We start from the raw sequence: 20,529 nt of genomic DNA, 5'->3' as shown, positions 1-20,529 counted from the left end.
CCTAATACGTTTTTAGCTGCTTGCTTTTACAGTGGAGACACTTTAAGGCTATTCAGCTTTCCAAGATGAGACAGAATCAGGTCCAACATGGTCTAAAAACTGTTTAACTCTTGTTACATGTAGTATTTATAGGATGGCATATGTGCTAGGTTTTTGTGAAATTACAATCTGCCCTTACAACAGTGCAGTCATTATTTACTGATTATAGCATGTCCTTACGGTCCTGATGTATGTACAGCCAAAGTTTGAGTGTCATTAATCTAGCACTGCACTGATGTACTTATTCTACTCTGTATCTATCTACACCATCAGATTAATGACACAATCAGCAACTTATTATGTTGTAACATTATGCATAAAGGTCAGACTTAATTGAACGCTGGTTGAAGTGTGAAAGCGACCCAAGAAATCAGCTTAAAAAACAAACAAAGAAAGGTCATTTTATTTAACATGAATTTCAGCATCCTGAAAAAGAACCTTGGCAAATCTTATTCTTTTACTTTACATTACTTTCAATTACAATCCTACAGGAATTTCACTTACAATACCTCTTCTTCACTGTTGTGATAGGTTTATTTAGAAATATGTTTGAATATATTTGCATCATCATCTGTTGTCCTGCCTTTCAAGATAGGGATTAATGCTTTCATTCAGTAGATAATGGCATTACATTTGAGCCCTTATTTGGCAAAATACTCCAAATAAGAATGCATAGACATACTGCCACCTTGTGGACAAATCAGATAACATATTATAGAGATCAGTTACAAACACATGCTGCTGGTAGTTTAAATACTCCTCTTCCTAATGTTGTATTGAACAACAGACTATATGCACAGTACAGAGCTGACAGAGAAAATGTCTATCTTTTCAGATTTAACTGAAATCAGCTGATACAAAGTTTAATGTGTAGGCTACTTATTAGATTCCAGATTTTTACATGCTCATACAGATGGGCAGTGACTAGCAAAAACAAATTATACAAGTGTATTATTAATTTGAGGGGGGTGGAGCTGCCTGAACATTAAGTAAGGCTGGAGCACTTCTTTAACTACTTTCTTAATTATTGATTTTATACAGTATAAGTTCATTCCCTGAAAATCTTTTTGTTCTTTGAATAAAGGGCAATGTGACTTCAAAAATTATTTGGCAATCTCTTAAGCTATTAAAAGCTCATTTTTGACTTTCACAGCATGAAGACTTATATATGAAATTCTGAACAGATCTGTGCAATAACAGGCCTTTCTGCCTCTGACATGTTTCAAAAGGGGGATTTCAATTCTGCTCCACCTTCTTATAAATCAAACTGAAGTGCAGTGATATTTCTAAAGCTGTTATCGTTCCCCCAACATAAACACATTCTGGGAACCTGCCGTGGGTCCTCTGTTTATTTTTGCACAGTGCACGTTTGGCCGCCAGCATGGGTGAAGTGAATCATAAGTTTCAGCTATTTCCTCCTGTCGTTCCTCCTCCAGCCCACATGTGCTACTGTACCAATCACAGTTTACACACGACACACGAACAAAGTTTCTCTGTTTGTTCCTCTGAATTTCTATTGCACACTATGTACAGACCCACAGTCCAGAGTCAGATCAATTCATTGTTTGTGTTGTCTTTGTTTAGAAACTTGATACTGAATTTAGTTTGTGTTGAGCTTTTTTTAGCCCAGGGTCAAATGGCAGGCTGTGTAACATCCACATTCAAATTAAACTCTCTTAGCCACAATGTGAATTCATGGTGGTTCAGTTTGAGTAGGCACATGACATTTGGCCTAAAAAAAATCGTACTCATGTCAAGTGATGCTAACACTGTTGTATTTGGACATATAGGGCCTCTTTTCAGTTTTTTAACAGCAACTCAAACAAAAACTCTTAGATTGTGAGGAGCATTTAGATTTTGGGGAGGTTAGCACTCAAAGAATGTGTAAGCTGAGTAGCACATTTATTAGGTTGCAAAGAAGCCTGAAATAACATTTAAAACAATCAGGAATTAGAAAGGAGACATCCCCTAATTCAGAGGACAACAATTCTGTCTAAGGGATTTCTGAATGTTAAAGATATTTAATTTAAATTGGAGTCAAAAAGTAAACCTACAGAATTACATTCATGTGAATTTTGTGAAGGCAAAACAAAACAGATTGTAAAAATGATATTACAAATGAAAATAGTATTACAAAAGCAGATCAAGACAAAACAGTCAATATACTGTTGCGGCTGTATACTTCCCTGTGCTGTTAGTCCCTTCTCCCTTTCTGTTGTTTCCAGCCCAGGTGAAGATGATTGAACAACGAGGCACACCTGGCCTCAGAGCTTAAAAGAGCAGTGCTGCCTTCAGGGAAGGAGAGGCTTTTGGAGTTGGGACTGCTGTGACGCTCAGTCAGGGATTGTCTGCTGTGTTTTGTCATGTCAGTAATAAATCCCTTGATTTTGACTTGGTGAAGGTGTTTTAAATGCTTTATTTGGTCAATATGTGGTTTGTTGTTTGCCGCACAGGGTAGCCTTATGGTGGGGCGTAACAATACCAAAATATCTTATGTCATTGGATTGTCTATAGCCTATGGTGTTTTAAGTGAAACAGTATTATTAAATATTTCAGAATCTTACAGATCCTTTCTTTATTATTATTAAAGTAAGATATTATTGAGCTCATGAGCCATTAAGATTCTTTGCATGGCGCCATCAGTTTAGTCAAAAAATGTCCTCAAGTACAGCGGAAAAAGAAATCCATAAAAAAATCAGGAGACTCTGCCAGCATATGGCAGCATCTGAAAAAAACTTGAGAAGAAGAGGGGGGAAGATGGGCCACATTGCAATCTTCCACAGAGGTTTTGTTGACTGTTGTGCAGGAGGAGAGCTCATCAGTGTGAAGGAGAGAAATGTGAATACGCAGAGACAAGGGGCACTGCAGTGTATCTACTCATTAGGCGGCCGAAGCTGTAATTCAGAGAGCGAGCGGCTCTGCAATCAGGGGCCTATTCATTAGCATGGGGGGCCCGCTTTCATCTGTAACTACTTGAAGCTGCCAATCACGCAGGCAGACGCATGACATGATGACAAAATGGGGCGGCTTAAATGCCAAGGGATGCTTGTGCATTGGGAGAGATGTGCATAAATGCTGCCTCAAGCGCTTGTATCTCAGAGGGTCTTTAATGGGGAAGAAATGCAGGTTTTTACAGTGTAGTGCTGGCAGGTGGCCCAAACTGTGTCAGCCTGATAATCATCTCTCTGCTCAGCATGAAACCAGCTTTTGTTCTCAGATTTCACAAGGAGGAGCATTGCTTTACAGAGCAGTTTTTTCCTCCTAAATTGAATTGATTGGAAGTGATTGATTCGGGAAAAAAAAGTTTGATTCAAAGATAAAGTTTAGAAAAAAATAAAAGCTTACTCCCTCTTACACAGATATTCAATCTACTACAGGAACATACAGATAGTCAACACACATATGTCAGTCTACATTTGGGCTCACAGCAACCAGTGTGAGCTGTTTTCATATGCCGTAGTTCTGCTACTCTGAGTTTAGGCATTGCTGGGTCAAGCTGTCGTGTTTCTGACCTTCCTGCTCCTCCAAATCACGCAGATCTGAACAAGGAGATCACAATCTTTTGATTTTAATGCCCACTTTTTCAAATCAACAGAGGAAACCTGTGCAATCATATATTTTCCCACTATCCTGAGGGTTACATTCAGACAAACTTATTGACCCCCCTCCAACAAACAATAACTATAGGGTCAAGTATACTGTGTAAGAGTGTGAACGTTCATTTTCCCATTAAGTATGTGTGTGAAAACACAGAAATCAATATCATTTATTTACCCTTTTTATATCCACTAATATACTTCAATTAACATTAAACTATGTGTATGTTATTTTTTACTTTTAAAAGTTATGGAACAGGGTGCCAACTTTTAAATCTTCTATAGGCCTTTTTTTTGAGGTCTCAAAGAAAAGATGTTTGCCCTATATATTGAAAATTCTAATAAAAGTACATGGCACATTGAATTACAAAGAAAGCTATTAGGAGCCTGCTGAAACAGCCTAAATGGTTTTTATCATAAATCACTGCTCTAACAAGGCAAATAGTCATGGTGTTTTTGCATACCACCCCACCACCCTTGAGACCTAAATTTAGCTAAACTGATCAACATCTGGCCTAAGCGTTGGACTTCTCTCTTTGCTTGTCCTGGTATTTGACACAGTTGACCATCACATCCAATTACAAATACTACAACAATTAGGCTACTTGGAGTTACAGGAACTGCTTTGAGTTGTTTTAAATTGTATTTATCAGATCAATTAGCCTAAGTTTTCTATGCAAACCAAAGTTAGCCATGGAGTTCCACAAGGTTCATAGCTCGGACTGACTCTTTTCACCTATGCTCCCTATATCATGAGGAAACAGTAGGCTACTCCATAAATTGTTATTGTTATACCAATATTGTGAGCTGCACATGATAGTAGCCTATTTGATAAGCGTGATTACATTGTCATCAGGTGGATGTCGATATGTTTTTATTTTAATTGTGTAAACTGATGATCCTTAGCCTACATTTCTACCCTTCCCTATGTTTTACTTGTCTTGATTTTTTAAGCCCCTGGCATGTTCGTTTGTCCGGAAATCTAACATTGTAACATTGTCTATGTTTACAATAAAGTTGTAGGCCTTAAAAAAAAAATGCAATACAGCGGATTGAGCCCTGATTGAGCGTCTTCTGCTCCACACATGTTTTCCTGCACACAGCCAATTGTCCAAACTGCTTGGACAAAGGGTAACAAAAGAACTAGCCTACAGAATCTATATTAAAAAAAAACAAAAAACAAAAAACTAATGGACTGTCTTGATTTTTATCTGTCATCACTACCACAGAGTGTACAGTCACCTAATGTCGTTGGTACCTTCATGCACCGAAACACGTCACTAAAGCACCTCCACCTGTTCCTTATGTGGCGCGGAAAATCCAAAATGCCGACGGCCTACGAGACAGGACATTTCTGTTGGAACTCAGTGACGTTTGGCGGCGGCCCTCCCCTCTTTCTACCCGATTTTAGTCCGTTCGTGTATTCTAGTTCTTTATTTCCCACAAAAGCCTGACAGCTCAACTTGGTTATGTCCAGTTACTTGTAAGTTACTCTGCTGATTAAGATGACAACTCGACAGAAACACTGACCTGGATAGTAGGCTTTAGCCTACAGTATTCTCAAGAACAAGGTTCCGGGCAAAACGTGAGCTTTGTATTCTTATTTATATCTTCTTTGCCCCTTCAAAATTATATCAAACTGAAATGTTGTTTAACACCCGAATTGAGCTGAAATAGCCCATATAGACTTTGGTTATTGACTGGTTAAAGGGTTGATGCTGGACAGCCAGGCCTACCTGAAGTTCCCTTTTATCGTGTGTTTTTCTGTCTAAACTATCTGCAATGACAAATTACAGTTTGTGAGCTCATGTTTTGCTGTTTGGGTTATTAGGCTATATGGCTATTTTGAATCAAGATAAATGCAGAGACCTTTTCTAATTTTTTAAATCATCTCACTTAAAATACAAACAGGGGAGGCTGAACGCTAACACTGTAACGATGCTAAATGGGGGGTAACAACAAATTGCATTTAAACAAATTGCTAGCAAAGTTGCAACTACTTTTCCTAACCTGAGTTGGTTTGAATCTGTGGATTTGGTTTTTTTTGGGCTTGAATGTATTTGTTTTTTTTAATCTACGATGCTGTGGACACATTTGTACTTTGACATGTCCTTTCTGCTCCTTTTATCATTAGCCACATCAGATTTTCTTATATCAGACATAGTAGATGTGTTGCCACTTGCCAGCATTCCCAGATGTTAAGACAGTAGCATGAACAGAACAGTATTACAATTAACTTATTTTCCACCGCCGTGACCACAGTCACAGCGACAGAAAAAGAGCAAAGCTCTGTTGTAATATTACTGCAGTCATACAGTCTGTTTCAGTCAGAATCTGCATCATTTGTTAGGAGAGCTGCTGGAGGTAACCAGCTTTTCTTTTCTTTTCAAATGAAACAGAACTCTGCCTGATCAGTCACAGCTGATTGTGGGCACATCCAGTGAAAGTGGCCCACGATGTATTTTATGCTGTTTAATACTACAGCTCAAACTTTGTCTCTGGTTGGAGGGCGGGGGATGGGGTGTTGTTGAAGTAATACCAAGCAATACACATGAACAGATTTGTTTAAAATGTCATATAAATGTCTTATAGCCACATCAGCACATATTTTGAAATACAAAATGCAGATGTAGCACACTCTCAAAATGTACTAGCAGTGGTCAAAAAAAGAGTCATTGATCCAGTCTGGAAGATCCAGATCTAATGATACACTTTAACTCAATGTATCTCTTTCATTCTTTACAAAGTAGCTCCTTAAGTGCTGTCAATCAATGTAAGGACTGTAGATAATCTGTTTTAAGGGGCCTCATAAGAGTCCACAAACTGCCGAATCAATGGCCATGCTGTGAGTGTATACCGTAACCGTGATCCCTTTCACGGCAGCTTGTTCACATTTCCTGATAAGTACAGCAAGTAAATTAGAGGTTTGTGGCAGGATAATGTGGCCAATAACAGGTTCCTGTAGGTACTTGACCTCTAACAGGCGACCTTTTGATTTTTGCTTTTAGAACCAAAAAAAGTTATAAAGTGCTTCCTGTGGAGATGCATTCATATGTCTCTGTAAATCTGAGTTCTTTTTAACATTTTGAGCCACACACACACTTGTAAACACTTCCCTTCTTGCCCTCTGCATAAATTAATCAACCGCTCACCTCGTAATTATTCAAAAAGCAGCTTTTATATTACAGCTCTGATACATTTTTATTAAACGTTGCAGTATTAACAATGTACAATCACTGTTCATTCCACGTTTAAACACATTTAAAAGTGCTTTTTTCAAAGTGAAGCTTTGTTCTGAATAAATAAGAAATTCAATTTTCTGACAACAACACAACAACAAACAGCAAAGCTGCAATTTGCTTATCACGATACATAAAATGCTGAGGTTTTACTGTTAAAAGTCCTACAACACTCCTTTTCTTCTTCTTTTTAAAAGCTCCTATTGCAGCAGCACAATAAAATACCATGCATGGGCGGGTAAACAAAGGAAAACAATTCTGACCTGATGCAATGTTTTGTGTCCCATCAAAAGAGGAAAATTAAATAAGTGGTCTCCTTCTCTGCATCATAAAAAAAAAAAACTCCCAGCTTGTCCTGGAGGCGAGAATTCCTCCACGGTTTGCTGTCTTTAAAGTTCAGCTCAGCAGTCTCAAGGCAAAGAATCCAACTTGATTTAAAACAGAAACGTCAAGGCCTCTGCTGTTTGCCGGGGATTCAACTTCCAAAGCAGAGCAGATTACTGAAAGTACGTCCCACATGGAGTTTTACTTCACAACATCAGAGCAGTGATGAGGAGAGAGTCGACGTTGGAGGTCAGCGGCTGATTGGGAGTTGTGGTAACTGGATGGACGGGTGGGTCAGGTGGCCCGGAGCAGCGAGAACAGAGAAGGGATGAGCTGCACGAAGAAGAAGAAGAAGAAGAAGAAGAAGAAGAAGAAGAAGAAGAAGAAGAAGAAGAAGAAGAAGTCAAGAGAAAAAGCATAAGTTTGTGGAGCGATTTGAGCATGTTGCTGTAATTTAGTTAAAAAGATGCTGCTGATGAGGGGTAAAAACTTTTGGTATATCCAAATAAAGAGTGAAGCCACAGTGGGAATCAAATAATGTAAAGGAAAGAGTATATCCTCAGGTGTTCAACACTTAACTCCTACCACTGTTATTGTAGTGTAATCACATATCAAGCTGAAACAAAGGGCTTTACATTTATACAACACTGAAATCCTCTATACTTAGACCCTTCATTCAGGCACACAAAGACTCTAACAAATAAAAGGAAAAAGGCTAATACAGGAGCGTTATACAGCAGATCTCTCCCAAAATGTGCATATTTGCACTCCAGTATTTACAGCGTCTTGTAATTTTGTCGTTTGTTAAAATTGTTGTTGCATTTCGGTAAAATGACAATAAAGAGCTTCATATTCAGTTTCATTTGTGTTTGTTTTTTCTGTCGCTACGAACTAAATAAACTGCGAGGCCGCCCTGCTGAAAACTCAACCTTAACACATTTCACTATTTCTTGTAAGCATTTTACATTTTTGTGGTTGATTTTAATCACTCACATTTATTTTAGAGAATCATTAAAAAATCCTCTCGGTCTTATTGTTGTTCTTTATTCTCTATTCCTCTTTTCCAATTATTTACTTATTGAAATAATGTTAACGTACAAATGCTGCAATGCAAAATACCTGTATTCCATACATCCACGTTGTAAAAAGACCAAAGTATAGTTACACTATCAACTCAAAGCATAAAAACAAAAATATTGAGTATAATTAATACTAAGGATGCAGATAAATGGCTCATTTGCTTTTCGTGCGTCTTTGAAATGTTTGTCAAAAAAGTGTTTTAAGTAGAGTTTCACATGATAGTTGGTGGAGATGGAGCTCAAACTTTATTTGTATAGCACATTTCATAAAACAAGTATCACAAAGTGCTTTTACATTAAAATAAATTGCTGCCAGGTGACATCTTTTTGAACTACTTTACTGTATATCCATTGATTGGTAGTGTTTGTGTGTGTTATATGTTATATATTTCTAGCATCATAATTTAAAAAATTGATTTTTTTCTTTATGTTAGATCTAAATCATCTTATTCTATAACCTAACTCACTTGAGTTATCAGATAAGTGAAGTAGACAGTGCAATTTTTCAATCTGAAATTGACTGAAAGCACTCACCGTCCAGGTATCCATGCAGGGCGAGTAGATGTGGTCGGTCTGGGCTGCTGAACGGTGAATAGTGGATGTCGTCTGGCAGCGATGGAGGCATCCTGGACAGCGGAGCGCTCTGGGAGAAGCTGCTCTGATGAGGCTGCTTTTTGTGTCGCGCTCGGCAGTTCTGAAACCAAACCTGAGAGATACCACAGAAGAGATGAGCCTGCAGCAAACAGGGTACAGCAAACACTGCGGAAATCATTTGACTTACCAGACCCCGTGTGTTATATCTTTAACACTGTGGTTTAAGAGGCTTGAATTCTTCACTTGGCTAGGAGCTGTAATTATTATTTTTTTATGTCTATCCATGTGTCTGGTGAAGTCCCTTTTCAGCCTAAACTGATATTTAACTTTTGACTTCTTCTTTTAAATTCATTTTTAAATCATTTTAACATCCATATGATGGTTTTGAGAATGTTAAATGTATCACTTTAGACTCTGAGTAACTGTGATAGCATTTTCACAATCGACCAACCTAATAAATCAAGACACCGATGTAGACAAAAATTAGAGCTATAATCCATAAATCCTAAATAATGAGCTTTACCTCAAAGCAATAATCATGTAATTAAAGATTATACAGTTTGTTGTTGCACTGTTTATGCCTGGTGTATCTATAACTTTAGGAGGCGGTTGTTCATTCTAAATTTCTTTTAGTCGATCAGATACAATATCAATGTATCTATATGTTTCCTGAATTCATCACCGACTGGCCTTTTCTCTAAAGCTTTACAACTACTTATTAAGCCACTTTTAAGTGGACAGCCTCATTTCATTCTGAAATAATGATCAAATGTTGGATCCTAAACAAAGCGTGTGTTTTCTATTAACAAGGACTAGATAACTTGATTGACAGCTCAATAGACCTATAAGGTCAGGCCATGGCCTCACTTGAAGGGGGGGCAGGATCCCATTGTAGGTCTGGTTTTTAATTTAAACCTATAATCAATCTGACTGCTGGCTGCTCCACAGATATACCTGAGTCTGTAAGTGTTTCATCAGACTGTTTTAGTGTTTTAAAATGACTTAATTGGATGAGTCACAAGCTCTTTTTCTTTTGAAATACTGTATACTTTAATATGTGTGGTCTCTGGTAGACCACCTTTATTTAAGGCACCATGCGTCCGAATGAATTTCACAGATTATTTCACTGCACCATGATAAACGCAGGAAATTGTAAGTCCAAGAATCTAAACATCACCAGCCTTAAAAAAATTATTTGAGTTGGAAAAAGTGCTTATTCCTGAAGGGTTTTTTAACCCTTTGCTTTAGACATCTTTAAAACAAAGCATCTAAAGTAATCTGTGAGTCACTTCTTACAGTTTGTATGACCTGTAAGCATCGCAAGCCTAAAATGAATCTTCCATTTTGAAATTATTGTGGACAACTATTTAATAATGTTTTACTTTTTTAATTTGAACATTAATACTATAATGGCCCCTGACAGACTCTCACCCATGCCGTGTGGAAATTGTGATGCAATATTGCATTTCATAACTTCCTACCTGTATGACTCTCCTGCTCAGTCCCGTCATCTCTGCCAGCTTCTGGAGCGTCTGAGCGTCAGGGTTGTTGTCCTGAGCGAACTGAGACTGCATCACCTGAAACCAAACAACATACTAAAATATACAGAGGCTATGAAGAGAAAAAGGTAACCCTCACACACACACACACACACACGCACACACATGCACACACATGCACACACATGCACACACACAACAAACAAGAGCAGACTGCGTACCTGCAGCTGCTCAGCTGTGAAAGAAGTCCGTGCCCTCTTTGCAGGTTTTGGTTGGCAGTCCTGATCAGAGGGTAGCGCTCCCTCCAAAGTTAGTCCTGTCCCTTTAAGAAAGCATGATCACACTCATCATTATACTGTGAAGGTAGACCAAACAGCGCAGTTACAAGTTTAATTGGCCAGTCTTTGTAGCAGCTTGAGTCTGTGTCAGGAAATTGACCATTTGTCCAAACATCCCTGTAGCAAAATTGAAACGTTTTCTTGCCAACAACCGCACAGTCCAAAGTATTTATACCAGTTTCCTCACAGACAGCACAGCAGAGAGCACAGTTTAACAATAGAACACCAACTACAATATATGATTGAAAGAAGTAAATACATGTGATATAGATTTTAGGATTGAAATAAACAATGACAGACTTTTTTTGTTTTGTTTCTACCTCTCCCACTAGCTTGTTGTCATGTAAACAGAGGTGTGGAGTACTGCAGTACAAATACTTGTTCAGGTATCTGTACTTGGTATTAGTATTCTTTTTCGAAAAACAATTTACTCAAATTATCGTCTTTCTAGCCTTTAAAGCTCATTTAACTTTTGGTTTGTGTCAATTTTGGCGCCCCCTGTGGACAATGTAGTTCTTCATAAACTGTTCAAATTGAATCCTTTTCTGATCATTTCTGACTAGCACGACGGTTTTGAAGTGGGGACCAATTTCAGTTCCAGTGCTTGTTGTTTGCCATGCAGTACACAACGTCCAGTCACTGCGAATCAGCTGCTCCTGACAGGTCAGATAACAATTTGGGTTTGTTTGAAATGTTGGTTTGTACGACTGCATACAATGGCACAGTGGAAGCAGAGCCACAAGCCTATTCCCCAACTGCAGGGCTTTTTTTTTTTTTTTTTTAACTCACATGAGTAGACATCTAAAAGTACAATGGCAACAGCAGGCATGCCTGTTGAATGTGTCTGTACCTTCCTATCACGAAACATAATGTTCACAAAACATATGAACAAGGAAAACGTTGGCAGGAAATAGCTGCGGACCTCAATCGACCGCAGGGAATAAGCTCTTTGTTGTACTTAACTTGCCAGCTAGCTGAGTTTTTCTTTGTGACGCCAAGTGTGTGTGTGTGTTTGTGAGAGGGCGAGGGCCTCTTTGAAGGTGTTTGTGTTTGACCTATGCATATGAGACAACTGACTTCTACACTACTCGCTGCACGTCTCAGCACATTCACACACTGATTACGCGGCTTCATAAAGTGCCCTCCTACTCATCAGTACTAATTTATTCAACGTCGTTCACATGCCGCTGGCAAAGCAGCAGGCGCAATTTGGGGTTCATTGTCTTGCCCAAGGATACCTCAACGTGTAACTGCAGGAGCTGGGAATCGAACTGGGGATTGAATCCCCCCAAAATCTTCTCTATGATTGTCTTGTTTGTTTTTGTAGCTCAAGGCATCAGTACTTGTTTCAATCTGTTTCATAAGCAGTTAGCTTTAGAAACAAACAGCTGGTAGATATGTTCTCTATTGGGGCTCCTTTTTGCTTTTATAGCCTATTGTTACATTTTAAAGTCTGTATTTATACTCTTTTACCCAACAAAAAAGTTGAATCCGTACTCTCTTCTCTTTTTTATGCAAATATCTGTACCTTGACTTGAGTACAGATTGTGTGAACTTTTGCTGATTGTTTTTTCAGCTCCCATGTTTAGTAAGCCAAACCTTACAGCGGGTCCCTATTAAACCTCATGTGAGGTGAATAAAAAGATGTAAATGATCAGATTTTTTGTATTACCTGATTAAAATGAGTCACAGGAAAGTCTTTACATATAACGTTTGATTTTCCTATGCATCTTAGGAAGTGATATAGAAAGTTAAGGACATTATGGGGAAATTAAAGGGAGCATCATAAGCTTTAGAGATTGAGTGATCCATGGTTACGAGAATATTTTGTCACTGAGGTCCTAACTAATCCAAACTGTATCATCAAGAGACCATCAGAGGGTGTGTTACCGTTCTCTGCCGCCCTGCGCAGATTATCCAGCATGACGTCGTAGTGGCTGCGGCAGAGCACCCTGCCCTCCACCAGGCCAAACTCCTCCCCGGTGGACAGCTGCCTCTTGCAAGAGAAACAGGCAAAGCAGGCCAGGTGGTACACGCTGCCTCGAGCCCGTCGCACCCAGTCGCTGGCGAACACCTGCCGGCCGCACTGACCACACTTGGTGCCAAACCTACTGTGAACCAGACGAAACAGGAAGGTGAGGATGGACTGCAGGTTACTGAGCTTGGGGAAAGGCTGGAATGTCCCAATCCTACGCAGACTGCTTTAAATATTTAGCATCTGCCAACCAAACCCTCTACCATATTTGTATATTTCTACCCTTGCTTTAAAGCACCACAGCAAACTGATGTTGGAGATATATAAAAATGTAGGAAAACTAATAAAGAATTAGAAAATATAAACTTTAAATGTGTAATGATCTTTCAGTTTTGTTTGTATTGTTTGCAGTATCTACAGTTAAAAGTGTTATTTTTCGTCTATTGTGGCAGGCAGCTTTGGACAGCCTTATTTTATCTCCAGATCAGAAATACTAAAGGTCAACTGTATTTTAAACCAACAGCAGAACCTTCTGCTTCACCTGCAGAAAAATCACAGTGTTATGTGCACTTTAACGCTTTATTTTTCCACAGCATTAACTTTGATATATGTTTATTTCCAGCACCTTTTTTTTTCTATTATATTATAACTAAATCCATAATAGTACCAACAGTCGCCTGGGAAGTAAAACCCAGGACACAACACAGTTCACAATCGTCTCACTGCTCATGTTTAAGTAATTCCTGCACTGTGAAGAATTGTTGATCCACCACTGGAAATCAAGCCTTCATTGTCATATTTCCTATTTTATTGCACTGAAGGCAAACTGATTCAGGAAGAAGTGCGTTGTAGACAAAGCCTGTGAACTAAAACATAAGCTTCTTGAGCTAGATTTTCATGCAGGATCCCTCTACAATAAAATGAAATTAGCCAATAAAGCAGTAAACCTTGAGAATTGGAGCATTAACCTTTCACTAATCTGCATCAATCAAATGTTGAAATTCACTGACGTGCATTGTGACGTTTAGGGAAGTTATCCAGCAGTTTGTGCACTGATGTGGTGTGGCTTATAGGAGGCTGCTCTGACAGTCTGATGAGTGTGAACACAGGAACAGACACAGTTTTGCTGTGAACGATTCTTCTCAAAGGATCTTGAGGACTTAATGCTCATGATGGTCAATCAAACAGACCATATTTACAGCGAAAATTAGTTTATATCAGCTGTTAAAACACCCGGAAATAAAGTAAAATAAACCAAAGTATGTCCAAAGATTCATCACATGGCGAAGTAATATTTTTAAGTTGTTCTTCATTTGTTACAGCTTTCACTTGAAAGTTACCATTTATTTATGTTCGGGTAGAAATGCATTAAAATATCATCTGGCACGTTTAAAAGTCAATCAAGGTTTTATTTTGCGAACCGCCTCTGTCTGCACGTCTTTTCACGATTTTAAAAAAAGAACAGGAATGATGCTCTTTAAATGCTGAATTCAAATCCTAAATTCAGAAGGGATCAATATGATTTTCGGAAACTGATTGAACCTCCCCTGTGATATGATGTAATTGATGACATCTACAGTTTAAGGAAATACAAAAGAATCAACCTTGAGGATTGATTGTGTGGACATCTTACAATTTTTTTTCCAGAATAAACTTTAAACGCATAAAGACGGGTAAAAAGAAGATATATAAAATAAAAATATTCTAAAAGCTTAATAAAAAGATAGGATATTATAATTAACTTTAATCAAATACGTTATTTAATTTGGCAAACGATTAATTAGACCCAATTAAAACGATGTGAATATAGCCTATAGGCGACCAAATTCAAGCCAAGCCTACTAAGAAAAATAAAAACAATTTTATTAAAAAAAAAAGGTAGATACCATTTTGTCTATGGATTCGATTCGTTAACGTGAGATTGTACTTTAAATAGGCTACATGGAGTTTCACTTTTAAATTCTCAAAAAACTACAACAACGCGTGTTTACCTGAAATAATCCAGTTTGCAGTAGATTTCTTTGTTTTTGACGTAGCAGCTGTTGTGTTGGCGCAGAGACGCTCTGCACACTGAACACTCCAAACAGCCCAGGTGCCAGTTCAGGTTATTCACCTGTGCAGACACACGAAGCGCGTCAGTGGATGCGTGGCCCATAATCAATCTCCGAGATGTAAAAGTAAAACAGTGCCCTGCATAAATCTTATTTTAACTGAAGTTAAATGAAAAAAAAAAAAGCTTAAAAAACGTTGTTTTTTTTTTTGTAAAAAAAATAAAAATAGAGGAACACCCGTGTAGACAACATAAAAGGAAACTCCCTGCAATGCATGCGCCAAATGATCATGGCCTATTTAGCTTTCTTTCTTCTTCTTTTTTAAATTAAAATAATCTATTGTGTGTAAAGGCATAAACAGAATTAAATCAATCAGTCAATCAATACGGGCTCTATGGACTCGCTATATTCTTCTTGAAACGTAACATATTTCTCATTGTTTCTCACCTTAAGCAGGTAGCGGTCGTGGATCTCCAGGCCGCAGCTCGCGCACTGGTTCTTGGCCGCAGTAGGAGAGCAGAGACAGGCGGCCTCCGATGGGCTGCCCTCCCCGGACTCCTTCTTCACCTCCGTCTTCGACTGCATCAGAGAAAAAGACGGATTAACATCCGAGTTGAGAGTGAGTTTCTTCTTCTTTCATAGATTAGGTTTTTACGTTCTATCTATTATACATCGTTGTTTTTATTTTAACGTCCTAGGCCTACTGGAAAAATACTCTGTGAAATATCTTATCCTTCAACAGTAATGAGGTGGAAACATGTGGATCAAGTTCTTGAAAAGAATACTTGGCCTATAGGCTTTCTAAGAAGAAATAAAAGCTGTATTTTCTCCATATTGGTACATCACCTGTTTTTGCTCAAACACCGATGCATTTGATTACAAGATATTTTTTCTATTTCATTTTTAACCTTTTCCTTTCAAACGAAGATTTATTGCAGCTCAAAAAAAAAATCTTGCGTTACATAAACTCTAATCCGCATAATAGACGTTGATAAATTGAGTTTCATGGTTTCACTCTATCAACATCCCCGATCATAAACGCGCGCAGCCTTGACGTGCAGTCTCCTTAAACATGCGCCAAAACACCGAGTCCTGCCAGGGTTAGTGCGCGTGCACAAAGTTTATAAAGAGAGCAACAACAGGCATCGACGAGACCTAAAGCAGATTAAAAACAAAGATATCCAAATGCTGCAAAGCAGAGTGGTCCAGATGTTTTTGACTCACCATTTTCGGGTCTTGAACGCTGCCTATTTGGAGAGAAGATGGAGCTCTCGCTGCGCATTACGCATCTCTGCCCCAACCCACACTATATCCGGTCCAAAACAACGAAGAACAGTTTCTCCTGCATTTAAACCCTGGCAACAAAAGACAGTTTGATGCAATTAGAATAAAAAAAAACCCTGTATCTGATCGATCATTCTCCCAGTGCGCAATGGGAGGCAGTATTCCCATGCAATCAAACGTGGTGAAAAGAAAGGATGGAACTATATCTGCAATTAGCGCTGGATTGAAATGCTTCGCTTGATAAGTGGCAACACGAGTGTCAATTTCATCTGGCAATCAAAAAATAGAGAAAAAAAAGCTCACAATCGAGCCACCAAGCTAAGAGTGAAAATGCAGCGCATCCTAATTTCAATAGCTGTATAATCGAAAATCGAAAAATCTCCAAAGTGAAGAGGCTCAATTGGAGTTCGGTCTATTCACAACAGACAATGTGAAGAAACTGCAGCTGATCTCGAGGCATAAAGGAGCTTGATTGTCTCGTGCTCATGATGGACCCATTTAAGCACTTTGGGCTCCCCTGTGTGATTACAGCTGTATTCAGAAAGTGCCAAAAAAGAATCTGCGTTTGGGTGGCAATCCGGAGTCCTTGTTGTCCTTCAGATCGTCGAAATTAACAGGAATGCAAGATTATGTTAATTACCAGCTACGGCATAAATATTGGAGGCAGTGGAATAAGACGAGATTTCCTATAAGAATAAAAAAACATATACTTCATACATGGGAGAACCTCCCAGAGCAGCAAATACATCGTCCAATAAAAGTTTCTCCAGAACATCGCCGGCAAAATATCCAAATAATTCAGTGAAACAGTTTTGTAAACAATATTTTCGCTTTTCTGTCTTCAATAATCCAACTTCATTAAGTTTGTGGGATCAAACGTTGCACCTCCCAGACAGACTCTCCAGAGCTGCTGTGGTTTCTTCTCCCCGCCTCAACCCAGTTACACCCAGTTCAGTCAGGCAGGATGTGATGCTGCAAACTTGACCAACTGTTTGAGCGATCACTGCTATTTAGGCATGATTTAGTTTCATACAATTATCAGGAGGGAAATGTGTTGGTTTAAGACCAGAATGCCTGTTAATTTGACCCAATTTATTTAAACCGCACATCTATTATTCCTAAACAAAGAACAGTATTTAAGACAACAATGAAGCCATACAGTGCAATTTGAAGATGATTTTAAGCATTTTTTTTTTTCAGTTTTAGCCACCTGCTCCTGTGTTCCCTGTCCAGTTCTTACTGATTTAAAAGTCAGCTGAGTCAAAAAGAGATCCTTAATAATACAGTTTCTCCTGTTCATGATGGCACTTAGAAATCCAGTCCTAAAGAATAAATTATGGGAGTCAAGATCAACGGTCTTTATTCTATCCAAAAGAACACAAGTTCAAAAGACAATATATAGATTGAATGACAATAAGGACGTACTTTAGGTGATCCATTGTTAAACCTTTAGCAAGTCATACTTAAGTTTTCCATTCAAATGTACACTTTAAAGTAACAGTTACGCAAAACATCACTTTATGTTTTCACCCAATATTAAGTACACGTGTGATACAAACACACACACACACACACACACACACACACACACACACACACACACACACACACACACACACACACACACACATATTTGTTTGAGGCTGCAAATAGTAAACCATTTGTCACAAAAAAAAAATTACATCTGTGTTACTTCAGTCTCACCACCTCATTACAAGTTAGTGGCCACTAAAAGATCAATAGTGATTTAGGAGAAACCAATAAATAAAAACTTTTAAATTATTAGTTGTCATGAATATGAGATTCCCAGAATTTTGTATTTCCTTCAAATTGTTTCCATCCCAATCGCTGCTGCTGAGCACTGAAAATAAAATATAATAAATATTACACTCCACAGACTGACATGATCTTGAAAACAAACATGTTGATAGATGTACTGTAGCTGATTTGTCTTTGTGTCATCTGGAACAAATATTGTTGCAATAAGTTGAGAGCTGAGTGTTTTTTAAGATCAAAATGATCTCTGGAGTAATGTGAAGTATACATTTCGACACTGCTCTGATTTATAAATAATTCTGTGAGAAACTGACCACCTCATATTTACATAAAGACTTTTAAGTGGTGTGAGTGATGATGACCTCTGCTGCTTGTCATGCTATCACGAGTGTGATTGAATGTTCAGGACAACAGAATGAAACTCATACTAAGCAGCTGGTTATGGAATACTTTAGGTTTGTTATCACTAAGAAACTGGGGAGATTGGATGATACCAGTTGTTACAATCACTCTGTTCTCATTTCAGCAATGCGGGTGCTAAAATGGTGAAGACATTTTGTTGCTTAGGAAGCGTATTCAATTCAAAGGAGAGAAAAAAATCTGCTCTGTTTTTCTGATTTCACGAGATGGTGGTTCCTCGAAATCTCACAGAAGCTCTCATTTAGACCTCTTAATTGAAATAGCAAACATTCCCAGGCAGTTTAATTATGATTTTGCATTGATTAGTTTGTCGACTTTGCACAGCCAACTTTTCAGTTCAGACGGAATCCCTACTCTGATCTGTCAAGACCTGTTTCGCTGATAAAACTTGATGCATCTGAAATCATATAGGATGGCTATATGGGGACTGAAGAGACAATAGGGCAATTGCTGAAAATACTGGATCCCCACAAAATGCAACTGAGGTATCGGTGTTGTGCCCAAAAATGCAAGTACCTCGAAACGTATACAGTATTTTCAAAAATAATTATCTTTGATTTCAGAAAAACAGAGCCCTTTTTTTTCTTCTCATGAGAGTGCTATGCCACTTCCATATGTAGCCACACATGAAGGATAATAAGGGAGATAAGGAGGACAAAGAAGAAGACTGTCAGACCAAGTTGCATACTGTAAGTTAGCATTGCAGCTGAAAGTAAAATACTTTTGTCATGTGCTGGGGCTAACGTTAGCTACAGCTAGCAGATAGCAGCTAGCTAGCAGGAGTCGGATTGTAATTGTTGTTTTTGTGTGTTCATTTTGTTTAATAGTAGGCTATTGCACAGAATAGTCATTTCTTCAGTTTTTCCTCGTGGCGACAGTCTCACACTGAGGCTATAGCTTCACAGTTATTCACAATAATCACTTAAGTCCTGCAGAGATTGAACAAAATAGCTTTAAGTAAAGGTTTCCATTAAATCAATGACACTCCAATCCTTATTGATCACTTAAAAAGCATCTCTAACAGCAGGATGACATTGTCTCAGTCTCTTTGTATTGTGCGCTTGTAACACACGTCAGCAGCTCCATGCATTAACAGTAATAACCAAATGGAAAGGGGTCAACTGTGAGTGGGCTGGTCAAGAAGTAGGAGGACTTATAGGTGGAGAGGGTGTTATTTCACCTCCATTATCACTTACTTTAAGGGATCATTATCACACAAAAGTAAGTGAAAATGTGTGCAGGACGGAAAGGGTTTTGGTGAGATTTGTACGTTTTTTGACCACCGTTTTTTTTTTGGTGTTGTTTTGTGCTTGGGGAATTTTCATTCAACATTTTTTGAGGTAGAATAAAAAAAGAAAAGGAAATCAGCGCCTTGGACCATTTTCATACTAAAGATGTGAATAATTACATGACAGTTCAGCCGTCCACAAATAAATTAATACTGATTACGGCTTTTAATGAATGCAGTATTGACAACTTTTGTATTACAGGTATGTTATAAAATAAACAGCACCTCCAGGTTAGAAAAAAGTGCATTATGCAACTGTTTTGTCTCACCTTTGAAGTTCTGGCAGCTCTGCAGATGTGTTCATGTCAAGACTACTCTGCGACTGTGTGTGTGTGTGTGTGTGTGTGTGTGTGTGTGTGTGTGTGCGTGTGGGGGGGGGGGGGGGGGGGGACTGCTCTGTACTGTAGCCCTGCCCTTCCTTCAGCTGTTTGTAGTCCACACAAACAATAAGCGACCAGCACACCACCACAATAAAAACAATCTTTGCCACATGTTAAAGCTATTAGACTCATCCAATTGGCCCCAGTGGACAGTTTGATAGTTGGTATGTCAACAACGTATGACGTCTGCTCACTGTGGAGGTGCAGGAAAGGTTCACATGAGGGCAAAATCTTATTCAACCGGCATCAAGGTGGAGTGCTTTTGTCATCAATAAATAACAAAGTGTGTTTAACTTACTGGCCTTTGCCCAGCTGTGATATGGGACACTTTTGTAAGTATTTTTAAAGAGTTTTATCTGGGGTGTCATAGTGTGTTGAGTTGCCAAAAGACATGGCCAACAGACAAAATAATTTAAATGGGTTTTTTTTGGAGCCTTTCATTAAGTGAAAGTAGTCTTTTGGCTCATTTTTCTGAAGTAGTTTCAACAATTTAGGTTACATGTACCTCACTTCCTGAGCATGATTGTGGCCCCTGCCCTCTTTTGGGTAAAAATGTCAGATCTAAAATGGACTTAGGGGGGGCGCTGGTGGCGCAGTTCTTATTGCGCACGCCCCATGTATGGAGGCTGTAGTCCTTCAAGCGGGCG

At 38.6% G+C, this 20,529-nt stretch overlaps 1 protein-coding gene across 2 annotated transcripts; it reads right to left on the bottom strand.

Annotated features, from left to right (window-relative positions):
* Positions 1-6,405: 6,405 nt before the first annotated feature.
* lhx6b (LIM homeobox 6b) lies at positions 6,406-16,965 on the bottom strand. 2 transcript variants are annotated; one of them, XM_061038441.1, is made up of 9 exons: positions 16,736-16,965; positions 15,959-16,089; positions 15,182-15,313; positions 14,675-14,796; positions 12,599-12,816; positions 10,592-10,692; positions 10,353-10,448; positions 8,812-8,983; positions 6,406-7,531 (listed from the first exon to the last, which is right to left on the bottom strand). In XM_061038441.1, the coding sequence occupies exons 2-9, from the start codon at positions 15,959-15,961 to the stop codon at positions 7,449-7,451; spliced, it is 927 nt and encodes a 308-aa protein (XP_060894424.1). In that variant the 5' UTR covers positions 15,962-16,089; positions 16,736-16,965; the 3' UTR covers positions 6,406-7,448. The 2 variants fall into 2 exon arrangements, with proteins under 2 accessions (XP_060894424.1, XP_060894423.1); XM_061038440.1 differs by having other exon boundaries at positions 6,410-7,531; positions 12,599-12,819; positions 16,736-16,963.
* Positions 16,966-20,529: the final 3,564 nt, after the last annotated feature.

This window comes from Labrus mixtus, chromosome 5 (assembly GCF_963584025.1).
Source record: "Labrus mixtus chromosome 5, fLabMix1.1, whole genome shotgun sequence".
Taxonomy (NCBI): domain Eukaryota; kingdom Metazoa; phylum Chordata; class Actinopteri; order Labriformes; family Labridae; genus Labrus; species Labrus mixtus.
Note: the sequence above shows the minus strand (reverse complement) of the source record. Positions and strands in the feature narration are given on the sequence as shown.

Coding starts and splice junctions, on each gene's coding strand:
- lhx6b (XM_061038440.1), bottom strand. Junction 10,449..10,591: donor TCACAGCTGAGCAGCTGCAG/GTACGCAGTCTG, acceptor GTTTGGTTTCAG/GTGATGCAGTCTCAGTTCGC. Junction 7,532..8,811: donor CCTGCATGGATACCTGGACG/GTGAGTGCTTTC, acceptor TTCTTCGTGCAG/CTCATCCCTTCTCTGTTCTC.